General features: G+C 36.1%; 1 protein-coding gene across 1 annotated transcript in view; it reads right to left on the bottom strand.

Annotated features, from left to right (window-relative positions):
• The window catches only part of LOC150100850 (band 7 protein AGAP004871-like), a 160,946-nt gene that overhangs the window by 14,116 nt on the left and 132,349 nt on the right, over window positions 1-14,481 (bottom strand). Inside the window, exons 5-6 of the mRNA XM_090401921.1 lie at window positions 8,478-8,560; window positions 8,162-8,365 (exon numbers count right to left, since the gene is read on the bottom strand). Coding sequence (XP_090258047.1) covers window positions 8,162-8,365; window positions 8,478-8,560 — 287 coding nt within the window. The remainder of the gene's footprint in view (window positions 1-8,161; window positions 8,366-8,477; window positions 8,561-14,481) is intronic.

Here is a 14,481-nt window from a genome sequence, read left to right as displayed (position 1 = left end):
AAGGAAGTGCTGCTTAGATCAATGTTATTATTATTATTATTATTACATGATATTTCCACAGAGTGTGAATATTCATCGCAAGAGGATACTCTATGGTGCACAATACTAGTCAATCCACCGACTACACTATAATCTACGTACCATTCACTACATAGCATTTTTGCCTGTTTATTGCATCTGTAATCCGGCCAATTTGCCTCTTTTGTGGGAAGAAAATCCCAAGTCTCCCCCCCCCCCCCAAAAAAATGCTACCACCACATCGGAGATGGAGATAGCAGGATTTCTTCATCTGAAAGTTGAGAGAAAAGCCTCGATAAAATTCTCCTCATGATGAGAAGGAGAACTGAGATCGTTCTTCATCGTAGAGTGAATGTGTACCACCCTTCCTTCAACTGTACTATGGAGGCACTGAAAATTATTCAGGCAATCTACAAACAAGAGTTTCCTTCTTGTTTGTAGATTGCCAGATATTTATAAATTTCCTCAAAGCATTTTCGTTTTTTTCTTTAGGTTATGAGAACCTGTTGCTTTAATTGTATAACTACGCTGAAGAAAATTCACTTGTTCAGTATTCACGCTGTTGCGTGATGACCAAACTCTGAGGCCATTGGAAATACTACCTAAAAGTAATAGTACCACCATTGCCAATTACTTTTAACAACTAAGAAATGATCAGCTACATATTGTCATATGAAAGAAAAATTCTTAGAAGATGGGAATAGTTTTTTCCTTCTTCTGTGTAGAAATACATTAACTCATCTTCGAAATTAACTATTTCATTTGAGAATAACTCGAAACTTTTCAAACTGTTTGTAAAATTCCTCAGTTGAATAATGGCTAGCCACTCTCCTCACTAACAGTCATTTATTTCTTTGTAAAAGAGTCAAACTCTCCAAAGAGCTTTCTCTGATTTCCACTCTTAGATTTTACTGGTGTCTGTTAATGCATTTGATTTGTTCAGTTTAGTTAAATCATATTTATCAAGATACCTGAATACTGAAATTCATTTTAAGATACAGGTCGTGAAATGCGTACCTATTAGATTCATATTCTCGTTCCTGCGTACACAAGATTATGTACTGGATTATGACTAGAGAGATTTTATCGAATTTGGAGCCTTTCAAAAATTTGTCTAACCAGTGAAGTTATGTGTATAACAATAGTTCCACTCCGGTTAGAAAGACTAATAAAATTTAGGATGAACACTAGAAAATGTTCAATTTTAGTTTGAATTGAATTGTTTTTATTAGCATAACGTTATAAGCTGGTGGTCAGCGTGTCCACTCTCTAATTAACAGGCTGCGAGTTCGAATTCCACTGTTGGATACTTAAAATATTTTGGATTTACAGCCGAAGCAACCCAGGCTATGAAGCCAGTGTATTATGTCTGTTAATTGCATGCGTTCTTATGGCCAATTTGTCTGTTTTTCGGGATGAAAAACCCAACTTTCCGGGAGGAAAACCTTGCCACGTCCGTATGTGACCGGACGTGGCAAGGTTTAAAAAGCCTTGATAACGGTTCTTCGCATCCTAGACGGTATTCGAACGCAAGTGTTTCCAACCCAAGGGCTACGCTGTATAATGCTCCATATGACAAAATTAAAACTTTATGGGTTACAGTAGCTGTTTGATCTGCGGATAAGGGGAAATATGATAGAGACATATAAGTTGCTTAGAGTCGGCGTTCAGAATTGATGCGGATAAAATATTTCAGTACATGAATAATGTGAGAAAAACTAGAGGCCATCCATGTAAACTAAGTAAGAGTGTGATTAGCAAGGGAGTGAGGACTAAATTTTTTGCTTGGAGAGTGGAGAATGAGTGGAACAGATTGCCAGAGTCGGTTGTGTATGCTTTGCCGGTGAATAATTTCAAGGCAAAATATGACAGATATTGTGTAGTATTGACAATTGTTGATTACTATTTTTTATTTTATTATTTTTTTAATTAGGCCTCACATGATACCTATACGGACTCACTGAAGGTGCCTGTATGTATATATATATATATAATAAATAATAAACATTCTGCATAATTGGTTATATGCTTAGTACTCAATTTTTTTTTTTTTTTAGGTATGTTCAAGACTTTTTTTTTTTTTTTTGGTTCCCACTCATGAAAGTTTTTTTAAATGTTTTTTTTTTAAACTTATAATACATACGTACTGTGGAGTAGGCTGAACATTTTTTAAAATTAATTTTATGTATTTTTTGTATTTTTTAGATAGTCCGGAAACCCTGCTCTAGATATTTGATATGAAACTTTTCAAGCCACTTCAGGCCGCCAAAGTGAGCAGGATGGTAACCATACACAGAGAACGATGAAACCACTGGGCCAACCAGGCCAGTTGATGCAAGTCTCTCTCTCTCTCTGTGTGTGTGTGTGTGTGTGTGTGTGTGTGTGTGTGTGTGTGTGTGTGTGTGTGTGTGTGTGTGTGTGTGTGTGTGTGTGTGTGTGTGTGTGTGTGTGTGTGTGTGTGTGTGTGTGTGTGTGTGTGTGTAACTAGTCTATTTTTATTGGTAAAAGGATTCGAAATTATGATGATAAATCCTATCTGAATGAAGAATGGATTTAATGCAGTTTGATAGTTAGCATCACCATTAAGATTTAATAATAGACCATTTAATGGCAGAACAAAATTGTCTACAGTAGATATACAGCAACTAGGTTCAACTGTTGAGTTAAATGTGCGTTTTGTAATAGCGTTCTTTATAAAGAACGCTATTACAAAACGCAAATTTTTTTTTTATATAATTGTCGGAAATAATTTTTTCTTAGTTTTTATTAATACTATCATTCGTCATTGTACATTCATTTATGTATGATGAGTATAAGTATGCTACAGTAAAGTAAATTGACTTTCATCAACTCAACTTCGTTATCATAACTATATTAGCTATTTGAAGGCCTATGTAGCTCAGTGGAAATGGCGTCTGCTTCCACAGAGCTAGGCCTCCAGAAGAAAAACAGTTTCAATTCTAGTCGCCAGCTAGAGAAACCTTTTTTAACCCATCTTCGACCAGTTCCCGAATTAGTTGATCTCTGCATAGGCAAGCGTATTTTTAAACCTAGAAACGGCTTTTTCATCCCACCAACTCAAGAAAACCGACCGCAGACCGTATTGAATCCATTTTCACTATTAACAACGCTAACCCCTCCCGCAGACAACATCACCTATTCAGAACGACATGCTATTAAACATCTTCAGAATAATAAAGACATTATAATTCTTCCTTCGGATAAAGGAAATACTACGGTTGTTCTCAACACAGCAGATTATCACAATAAGATAATAGATTTGTCACAAACTGACACTTATTCTATTCTCGAAAGAGATCCTACTAGAGAACTTAATAACCACACTAATAATCTCTTGAGAACTATAATGGAATTGCCCAGAAATTTGCGTATTTTCCTCTGTTCTCTCCATCCACTGATCCCTCGTCTATATGGATTACCTAAAGTCCATAAGGAGAATATCCCATTACGTCCTATAGTTGAAGGTATTGATTCTTCGACAGAAGAATCAATACCTTCAACTATAGGACGTAAATTTTATCAACTTTATCAAAAACTCAACGGATTTTGTCTCCAGCCATAAGGATATCACCATCAAAGACACAAAAACCATGGCCAGTTTCGATATAATTTTCTTATTTACAAATGTTCCTACAGAGGAAATTCTTTCACTATTAAAAGACAAAGTATTCAAGAAGATCTTAGCCTTATTGACACACTGTGTTAATTCTGGATACTTCATTTTTGAGAACACAATCTACAAACAAAATTCGGGACTAGCTATGTGAAACCTTTTATCGCCAGTTCTCGCTAACATCTACCTGGAATATTTTTGAAGAAAAGGCGATCGCATCCTTCCCTTTAAAACCGAAGATTTGGAAACGTTACAACAACATCTTTTTAATTTGGGAACATGGCCTTGAATCCTTCCAAGACCACCTGCATAATATACATCCTAACATAATGTTTACAGCGGAGTTGGAAGTTAACGGTTCTCTGTCTTTTCTGGATGTCAAACTGACCGGTTCAGCAGGTAAATTTAAGATTTCTATTTATAGAAAAGCTACCCATATGGACAGGTATTTTCACGCTAACTCCCACCACTATCCTCCACAAAAATTCGGGATTACTTCTACACTCGAACATCGGGCTCGTTCGCCTCTTTCTAACGAAGAAGAAATTAACTATGAACTCAGTCTCTTTATAAATACATGTCAACTAAATGGTTACTCAATGAAGACTATCGACAAACTCCTGTTCAATCCTCTCACTCGTCGCAATGCAGATACTACAATTTTTAAAGGGAACATTTCTATTCCTTACATCAGCTCCGTCACACTAAAATTTGCGAAGATTCTAAGAAATATAACAAACGGACTTTCTTCACTACACTACCAAAGCTACGTTTCCTTTTAAGTCGGCCGAAGACTAAACATAACAACCTCAAATATCCCGTCGTCTACCAGATTTTCTGCAATTGTGGTAAACCATACTTTGGCCAGACGGAAAAATCAATTGAACTTCGCATCGAGGAACATCAAAGAGACATCAATTACAAGAGGACACGAGCCAGTACTTTATCTAGCCATGTTTTATTTTCTGCAAATTCAAACGAAGAAAGGCTCACACACCCAGTTCTCCGGGAAAAGTCAAATAACATTAATCGTTGTTACGACGAAATAGAGAGGAAAATAATAGAATCGAAAGATATAATCCTTAACCCTGTACATATCAACAGTAACCTAGTCACAACTTGTCAGATTGTCACTTTTCTGCCATCCAATATTGCGGTGCTCGACATCTTAAACGCAAGCGTATGCCTAATGATACAGTAGAGAGAGTTCATTTCTAAACTCACCAAAGCTTGAAACTTTAACAGTTATTTTTTGTACTGCTCAGAACCAATGACTCTACGTTTATCTTGCTGGTTATTTCTATGTTTTTTGCGCCTGAATAAGTCTGTGAAAGACGAAACTAGTCCTACGAATAAAATCTGCTTTTAGTTTTTTAATTCTCGGTGTTCTAGTCATTAAATACTAAATAACACACACACACACACACACACACACACACACACACACACACACACACACACACACACACACACACACACACACACACACACACACACACACACACACACACACACACACACACACACACACACACACACACACACACACACACACACACACACACACACACACACACACACACACACACACACACACACACAAATTTATTTATTTTTCTTGAATTTAGGGAGAGCATATACCATCACATTGCTCCTATGTTTGCAGGCCAGTTTTCTTTGTTGCTGGAAATCAAACGAAAGTAGTTCTATTTTCGTATAAGCAGACTAACTTTACTGTCTAAAAAATGATTTAATAAATTTTGGATTTGAAGCTTTCAGTTCTAATCTCTGTAGCTGGGTGGTTTCTACATCAAGCTACAGAGATGTCTTACTATTATTAATCTGGAAAATGAAGTTAGAAGTTGAACTGGTAGATTAACCAGAACAAAATTATTAATATCATCATCATAATGGAAAAATAATATATAATCCAGAAGCGTACTTCTTGCTATGACAGACATTTGATATACAATTCACTATTGTCTCTTAGTATTAAAATAACATGTTTCTTGTGATACTTTCACACTAGAGATTGAATTAACAACAGTATGTTGTGCTTAATTAACTCGTTACTAACGCTGGAAGACATAAAGCCATCATATGCATGCATAATGCAAGTAGTTTTCTTACAGAAAGATTAAGTTGAATCGAATAACAAAGAGATTAAATTGTTTGCAAACGTTAATGAAATTCCAACCACAGCAGAAAAGTAATGAATGCGTCATAAATAAAACTGTGTAACTTATTATAGAGAACTGGAAGGACATGGTACTGTACCCTCTCACTGAGGAAGCTACACGAAGAAGAAGAAGAAATTATTATAATGAAGTGTACATAGAAAATCACTACAACCTGAACATCAAGAAATAGACTTTGCTGGTTCTATCCAATGAGTACACCAAACTAAGTTCAAGAAAAACTTCTACGCATCCTATCAAAAATTTTCACAGATCTTGCATATGTAGGCAAAAGCAAGAACAATCTCCTACATGCTTATGACCGCTTTAGCAAAACTTAGGAAACCTTCTCAGACTTTCTTACCAAAAAGTTAATAATTAACAGCTAAAATTAGATGGAATTAATTATTAACTTGAAGAAAACAAAATGCGTGATTATATCAAATAAATAAATCAGCTAATGCCTTTTATTCCCAAATAGAGAGTAGGCGAGGCCTTTATACCCGATCTAGCTTTTGGAAACTGAGTGAGCAGTTCAATCTTCATCGGTAGTCAATCAGAGATAGCTTGCCCATGTCTATCACTAATTATAGGCGGTACTGATGAGGAGACAAGCAAACAAGTGTTGCCATCTCCTGGTGCCTAATCCTAACAGGATATGTTATTGTCTGAAATAATGTGGGTACTACGGTCGATTTTCTTGAGTTTCCGTGATGAAAAACACGAGTTTCCAGGAAGAAAAACCCGCTTGCCCGTGCCAGAGATCGACTAACTCGGGAATCGGTCGAAGTTAGGCTTATAAAAAGTTCCTCCAGTCGGCGACTAGACTTGAACCTAGGTCTAACTTCGAGCGGCCAGGCGCAGAGGACGCAAGCGCTACTTCCACTGAGCTACACAGGCCTTACATATATATATATAATAATTAAAACTAAATATAACTGTTAACCAAAAGAAAATTGAACAGGTTCAGTCTTTTATATATTTAGGACAAATGTTTACTGATGGAAGAAATTACCTTAAGGAAATAAAAAGAAGAATGAAGATACCAAGAAGATACCTTTATTGATATGAAAACTGTTCTAACATCCAGGGACATTAAAATAGACACAAGAAAAAGATTAATGAAGTGAAGTGCTATATCTGGTCAAGCCTTCTCTACAACAGTGAAACTTGGACTCTAAATAAAGACGCATAGAAAATAAAAGCTTTCGAAATGTGGACTATCAGAAGAATGTTGAAATTATCATGCACAGAGAAACTGAAAAGTGAAGATGTTTTAAAGAAAGCAAAAATGAAAAGAATGTTAATGGAAAAAAAACTTAAATATTTTGGACATCTAACTAGACAAGAAGGGATTCAGAAATTAATATTAGAAGGGAAACTAGACGGGAAAAAAGATAGAAGTAGACCGAGGAGAATGTGGTTTGATGACATTAAGGACTGGACTGGCTTAAATTACTATAAATATTCCAGAGCAGCAAAAGAAAGAAAAAAGTTCGGCGATATGGTTGCCAACCTCCTTCTAGGGGGATGACATTCGAAGAAGAAATTAGACGCATCACGCTCGACAGGATGGAAATTTCTTCGTAAACACTGCATAGGCTCAGAGTTATACCTTTCACCACAGAAAATCATCAAATAGATAATGAAGATTTTCACTTCTTATGGCTTTGGAGAATGGTTATAAAGAGAGTCTTCCCGCAAAATGAGTCTTTGCCGGAAGACTCTCTTCTTTTTGAGGTCTTTCTGAGTACAAAATGTGGCAGAATTTCCGTGGCAGAATTTCCTATCTTATCTGGGACAGAATAGACCTAAAACTCTATGGAAGTCTCCATAGTGTTTACGAAGAAATTTCCATCCTGTCGAGCGTGATGCGTCTAATTTCTTCTTCGAATGTCATCCCCCTAGAAGGAGGTTGGCAACCATATCGCCGAACTTTTTTCTTTCTTTTGCTGCTCTGGAATATTTATAGTAATTTAAGCCAGTCCAGTCCTTAATGTTATCAAACCACATTCTCCTCGGTCTACTTCTATCTTTTTTCCCGTCGATTTTATATAAAAGTCAAATGTACAATTAGCATTCCCAAAATGATTGTTGGGTCTTTGACCTTTGAGTTTCTAAACCTTCTCTAAAAGTGTGCGCTCTTTCTCCCTTTTGATTACTATAAGAACATGGTTTCATTGATTAAACAGTATGAAGTGAGTGAAGATTGTGTAAAAGCGTTTTCCAGTTACTCCAGACATTTTTTTAAAAACATTTATAGATAAATACAAGGGAGGGACTGTGTAGGTAGATGAGTGAGCTTTTGCTGAAATAAAATATAATTTGATACCTGCATGGAATTGGAGATAGCTTCTCTTTCGGACAAGATTTCATGCAAATGGTGAGTCCCCAGCATGTTGCGGAGGGTTGTCTGCGCCAGCAGACGAGTGCTGTGATGGGCGTTTTCGACATTCGCCACCGAAACTGTGGCATTATGAACGCGGTAGTAGACGACTGCATCCACGGATACTGTGACGGAATCTTTTGTCAATACCTGGGAAGAAGTTGATTGCTGAATTAAGTCACTTAACAAGTCACTTAAGTCACTTAACAAGAACAAACAAATAAATATGATTATGCACATCTTACTTGAGCCCTTGTCTTACCTCCTGGGGTGGGATATCAAAGGTAAGCGTTCTTAGATCTACTTTGGTGTAACTTTCTATGCAGGGTAGAACTATGAAGATGCCTGAAAATGGAAACATCGATGAATTATTTTCAAGTGTCTTTCTGCACGATGATGGCCTCATAGACCATGCTGAGCTCCGTCCTACTCACATACACGTTAAGACAAGCCTGGCAACGTATACAGACGCTACACGTATTTATTTTTATTTTACCTTTAGGAAACTTTGTAGTTCCAAAAATACCAGGATGTTTCTGAGTACCAAATAACAGTTACAAATTTTGTAACCAGATAACCAAGACATCCTTAAATATTTTATTTATGTGCGCTTATATATACTTTTATCTGGATGGAATTTGTTTTACATCTAAATCTGTGGCTGCTAATGAATACTTTTCACATTATATTTAAAATTATAATGAAAATTATAAATGATCGTAATCAGAGACGTAGCTGTCATATTGTACGAAACTCTATGTGCATGTGTGGTCGAGATAACCAAAGAAATGTGGGGCATATGAAGCTTCTGAAGGATCTCCAAGAGCCTGTTGAGAGCTTTTTCACCGGATGAATTTCTCTTTCTTAGTATTTCTTTGACAAAAAACCTATAACAGAGAACGCTATTTATGACAATACAGCTTTATGCTAGAATATAGTGAAAGTCAGCCAAGAGTTACATCGTTCAGTATTGAATATTATATTCGAGGCAGATACAGCTGTAAAAGTTATCCACTACTTACTTTTAACTAAATATTATATGAGAGACAGAAAGGGAAGTATACACCTCAGTTTCTCAGTAAAGATTTCCTTGGTTGTATAGCATAATTAAAACGAGCATTCCAAAATTCCACAGACTGGAATACTGCAGGATTAATTTAATGAGCAAGCCCTGAACGTTTCAGAAGTTAAATTGATCAATTATTATTAGTTTTAAATTGCAAATGTCTAGAGGTAAAATTAACTTTAAGAATAATAAAATAATTTGCTAAAGAGTATTAGATTAGATAAGAGTAGTGTACTAGGTTATTCCTCTTAATTATTCCGAATTAAGAGAAATAATCTAAGTTTAGTCTCCCAGCGAAAAAAGAAAAAAAAAACTTTTCAATTGGAAAAGCAAGTGAACAAAAATTTGAAGGTATAATTTACTTTCAATTTTTTCACATTCTAATCCTCCCTATATCCAAGCTATACTTGAGTTTTTTGAAACCTTATGTAAGTCCTAAATTATTCTTCAGTATATTGAAATCTCTTTGTCATTCAGCCATATGCTCCAAAATTTTAAATCTCCTAGATTCTCAACATATGGAACAACAGCATTTCATGACTAAGTTTAACACACGTGAACCACAGTAGTAGGTTTTCTATTTAAATATTTTGTCCTAGGTATCTTAGGACATCATCAGTACAGTAAGGCAATACTAGGAATCACAAAAGAAAGGGCGCGTATGTACAAAGGAATCCAAATTGCATGCAGCGGCACGTTGCGGCCTGAAATTAAATTAAATTAAATTGAACTAAATTACTTAAATTAAATTAAAATGAATTACAGTTAAGTTATTATTTTACACAGTTTTGTATGACGATTTCCCATACTTTAGGGATGGCAAGAACATCGTTTCGGTTTAGATTTGGTCTGTTGAGTAGGGCTTCAGCACTTTCTTTATATAAACGTTCATATTTATATGAAGATCTGTGTAGAAGTTTTGTCTTTTTTCCAATGGATCTTGTGGTTTGGGTTTTCCACTCCGTGTTGAGCGAGGCCTGATTTATGCGGTTTGATGAGGCGGATATGGTCTTGATATTCCGAAATGCGTTTAAAAACTGATCTGCCTGTCTGTTCAAAATAAGAGAGTTTACAGGAGCATGGAACCTCGTATACGCCAGGTAGTAGCATTGGTGCAGGTCTGTCTTTAGGCGAGGGTAACAAGTTTTGGATCTGATTGATGGGTTTGTAGGTGGCAGCAAGATTGTATTTCTTCATAATTTTCGAGAGCCGTTCAGAGATGCCTTTGATATAAGGTATGGGAATCCTATGGGGTTGTTCTTGTCTAGGTTGAAGTGCAGAGAAATTGCTGATGCTGTTTTGAGATTGTAACCATTTAGAGTGGCTGTGTTTTTGATTATTTGTTTTAGAGAATCCTCGGAGGAGGATAATCTGTGTGCTCTGGTTACCAATGATTTCATGATGCCAAATTTTTGAGAGGGATGATGAGCTGAAGTATTGTGAATGTAGTGGCCTGAAAATGTCGGTTTGCGATAGACAGAGGTGGAAATGGAACCGTCTTTATAATCAAACAGCATTTCAGTATAAAAGCACACTAACTCATCAATAAGTAAATCAAATATCTCATTAAACTCACTTCGCAAATATCGTATACCCATATATTAAAGGTAAAGCAGACGAAACAGCACACTTTCTCATTTTCTAAATAGACGTTACCTTAGAAAAGTACACATAGTTTTTTTCTCCCTAAGAAATCTCTATCTGAGACAAATTAGGGGTCCTAAAACTGCTTTCTTGAATTTAGAAAATAATGTGCCTGTAATTCAATATTTGAAAGGGAAAAAAACAGAGAAAGAGAGAGGAAATAATAGACATTTTTATAATAATAATAATAATAATAATAATAATAATAATAATAATAATAATAATAATAATAATAATAATAATAATAATAATAATAATAATAATAATAAAATTTCATACAACATAGGAAAGAAAACAAACCACTCCAGATATTCATATATATATATATATATATATATATATATATATATATATATATATATATATATATATATATATATATATATATAGGTATCCCTTGATATATGCGGCTTTGATTAGTGCACAAAAAATTATTGTGGCCATAAACTTGATATATGTGGTATCAAATTTGATTAATGCGACCCAAGGGTGTAATCTAGCTCGCCTCCTCGTGGTGCACCCTGGGTAACGCTAATTGAGCTAGAGCGATTTGGCAGCCAGTCCAACACTTAGTTCTCCTGGCTAAGGCATGCAGTCAAACAATACTGATTTTTCTAATTTTATTGATGATGCTGACAAAAAACTGGGATTTAGCCTTAAGATATGTCAACTGAATATCGAGGGAATTAACAGAGCAAAATGTGACTATCTCTGCAAAATACTACAAGAAAATAACATTGACGTTGTGCTTCTTCAAGAAACACATGCTGAAAACGAAGACGACCTTAATAGAAGAGGAAAAAAAACTGGTTACACTCTGGTTGGTGCTACATACCACCGGAATTATGGCATTGCAACATATATCAAACCCATCTTGTGAGTGTGAAAATTCACAACATAACAATAGTCAATGTCTATAAACCTCCTTTAACATCATGGTCTATAGATGTGATACCTACTTATCAACATCCAACAGTATGGATTGGTGATTTCAATAACCATCATGAAGAATGGAAGCACCGTGATATCAACGACTGCGGGACTACCATCGTTCAATGGGCAGAAATAAATAATATACACCTTGTATTTGATGCCAAAGATAGAAACACCTTTAGATTATCAGTATGGCAAACAGAGTCTAATCCAGACTTATGTTTTGTTTCAATAATCACAGAAGGGCAAACATTACCAGCAAAACGATATGTACTTTCTAACTTCCCACACAGGCAACATCGACCGGTGTTACTGGAAATTGATATGACACTACCTATAGCAAGATCCTTTCCACGACCGCGTTGGAATTTTAAAAAAGCAAATTGGAGAAATTTTGCGAATGAATTGGATAAATGTGTTCGGTGGATACCTGCTAGAGTTGCAGAGTACAAGAGATTTGTAGGAGCAATCATATCAACTGCGAAAAAATATATCCCTAGAGGTTACAGAAAAGATTATGTCCCCGGATGGAATGAAGAGAGTGAACATCTCTACAGAGAGTTCCTGAAAAGTGAAGATCCTGAAATAGCAGATGAATTACTACATAGCCTGAACTCATCTCGAGAAACAAAATGGATTGATACGGTTGAAAACCTTGACTTCAAACGATAGTAGAAAAGCTTGGAATCTTCTCCAACAACTATCCACAACTAATCTGCCTAAAAGAAAAAGCACAATCATCTCCCCTGAGAAAATAGCTAATCAAATCGTTAATATATCAAGGGCACCTAGGGACCGTAAACATACCAAGAAAGTTAAGAAAGAACTTAGCGCTTTAAAAATAAATGCCCCTGCTTTCTCACAATATGCATCAATCTTCACTATAGATGAAGTAAAAGCCGTAAAAGTCATAAAAGATATCAAAGCAGGCAAGGTTCCAGGTTTCGACGGTGTCCATCCTGAATTTCTGATTAATAGCGGGCCAAATACTATAAAATGGCTCTGTGAATTCTTTTCTGATATATTATTGACTGGCCGACTACCTAGCTAGTTTAAGAAGTCAAAAATAGTTGCTATTCTTAAACCTGGAAAACCACCCCAAGAGGCAAAAAGTTACAGACCTATTGCTTTATTGAGTTGCACCTATAAAATTTAAAGCGCCTTCTGTACAACAGATTGTCCACACCAATTATGCAGCATGTCCCGATTGAGCAAGCAGGTTTTAGAGAAAAACGTGGTTGCTGTGATGAAGTGCTCACTTTAACATCATACATAGAAGCTGGATTTCAGAAGAAAGAAAAAACATCAGTTGTCTTCTTGGACCTAACAGCAACCTATGATACAATATGGCGTGAAGATCTTATATACAAATTTCTTAGCATTGTCCCATGTAAACGGACTACACACTTAATTTCCTCCATGCTCACTGAACGTTTCTTTCAAGTTATATTAGGAAATAAAATGTCCCGACAACGAAAACTTAATAATGGTCTTCCACAAGGGTCAGTATTGGCACCCTTACTTTATAACCTATACACATATGATTTGCCTGCTACCATCTCACGCAAGTTCTGTTATGCTGATGACACTGTAATTGCCATTCGACACAAAAAATGAGTCAGGCTAAAGACGTACTGACAAAAGATCTGAAAACTATAGATGAATATTATAAAAAATGGAGGCTCCAGCTCAATCCAGACAAAACAGAAGTATCAAGCTTTCACCTTAATAATCACATGGCAGGTGTCACTTTACATATCTTCTTTGAAGGATGTTTACTACGACACAATAAGTTTCCAAAGTACTTGGGCGTTACCCTGGACCGCACGCTCTCTTACAAGCGACACCTAACAAACGTTTCTGCTAAGTTAAGAACCCGTAACAACATAATACAAAAATTAATAGGCACGACATGGGGAGCAACAGCCGATAATCTGCGGATTACTGCTCTTGGTCTAGTTTTCTCTGTTGCCGAATATTGCTGACATGTGTGGCTAAATAGCACACATGTCAAACTTGTTGATAGCCAACTAAATAATACAACGAGACTGATTTCTGGCACAATTAAATCAACGCCCACACACTGGCTTCCAGCTCTTAGTAACATTGTTCCACCGAATCTACGCAGGACTAAGGCTCTCTTACAGGAGTATAAGAAAATCTTAGAGAACACAGCCCTACCAATAGATTTAGATCTCCCAGACTTAAGTGTACGACGATTGAGATCAAGACATCCACCACTACAAGTAGCCCAACTACTACTACATTCCAACTTTGACTTGGAGCAAAAGTGGCAAAAACAGTGGGAGAGCCATACAGATGACATCACAAAATTTTCTCTCAATGAATTACAAGAAAGTTTTGATGCTTGCTCACACCTCCCACGAAAATCCTGGACTCAGCTTAATGGAATACGAACTGGTTATGGTGTATGTGCGGACATGCTTTTTAAATGGGGTAAACGACCATCCCCGCATTGTGATTGTGGAGCTCAGAGATAAACTGTGAACCATATTGTGATTCAGTGTTATCTCAGAGCATATTCAGGAGACAAATTGGCCTTTTTAGTGCTACACCCGAAGCTATGAACTATCTGACCAATATGGATGTAACCTTTTAATTT

Source organism: Typopeltis vanoorti, chromosome 12, assembly GCF_054136105.1.
Source record: "Typopeltis vanoorti isolate ZY-2024b chromosome 12, IOZ_Tvanoo_1.0, whole genome shotgun sequence".
NCBI lineage: Eukaryota > Metazoa > Arthropoda > Arachnida > Uropygi > Thelyphonidae > Typopeltis > Typopeltis vanoorti.
Note: the sequence above shows the minus strand (reverse complement) of the source record. Positions and strands in the feature narration are given on the sequence as shown.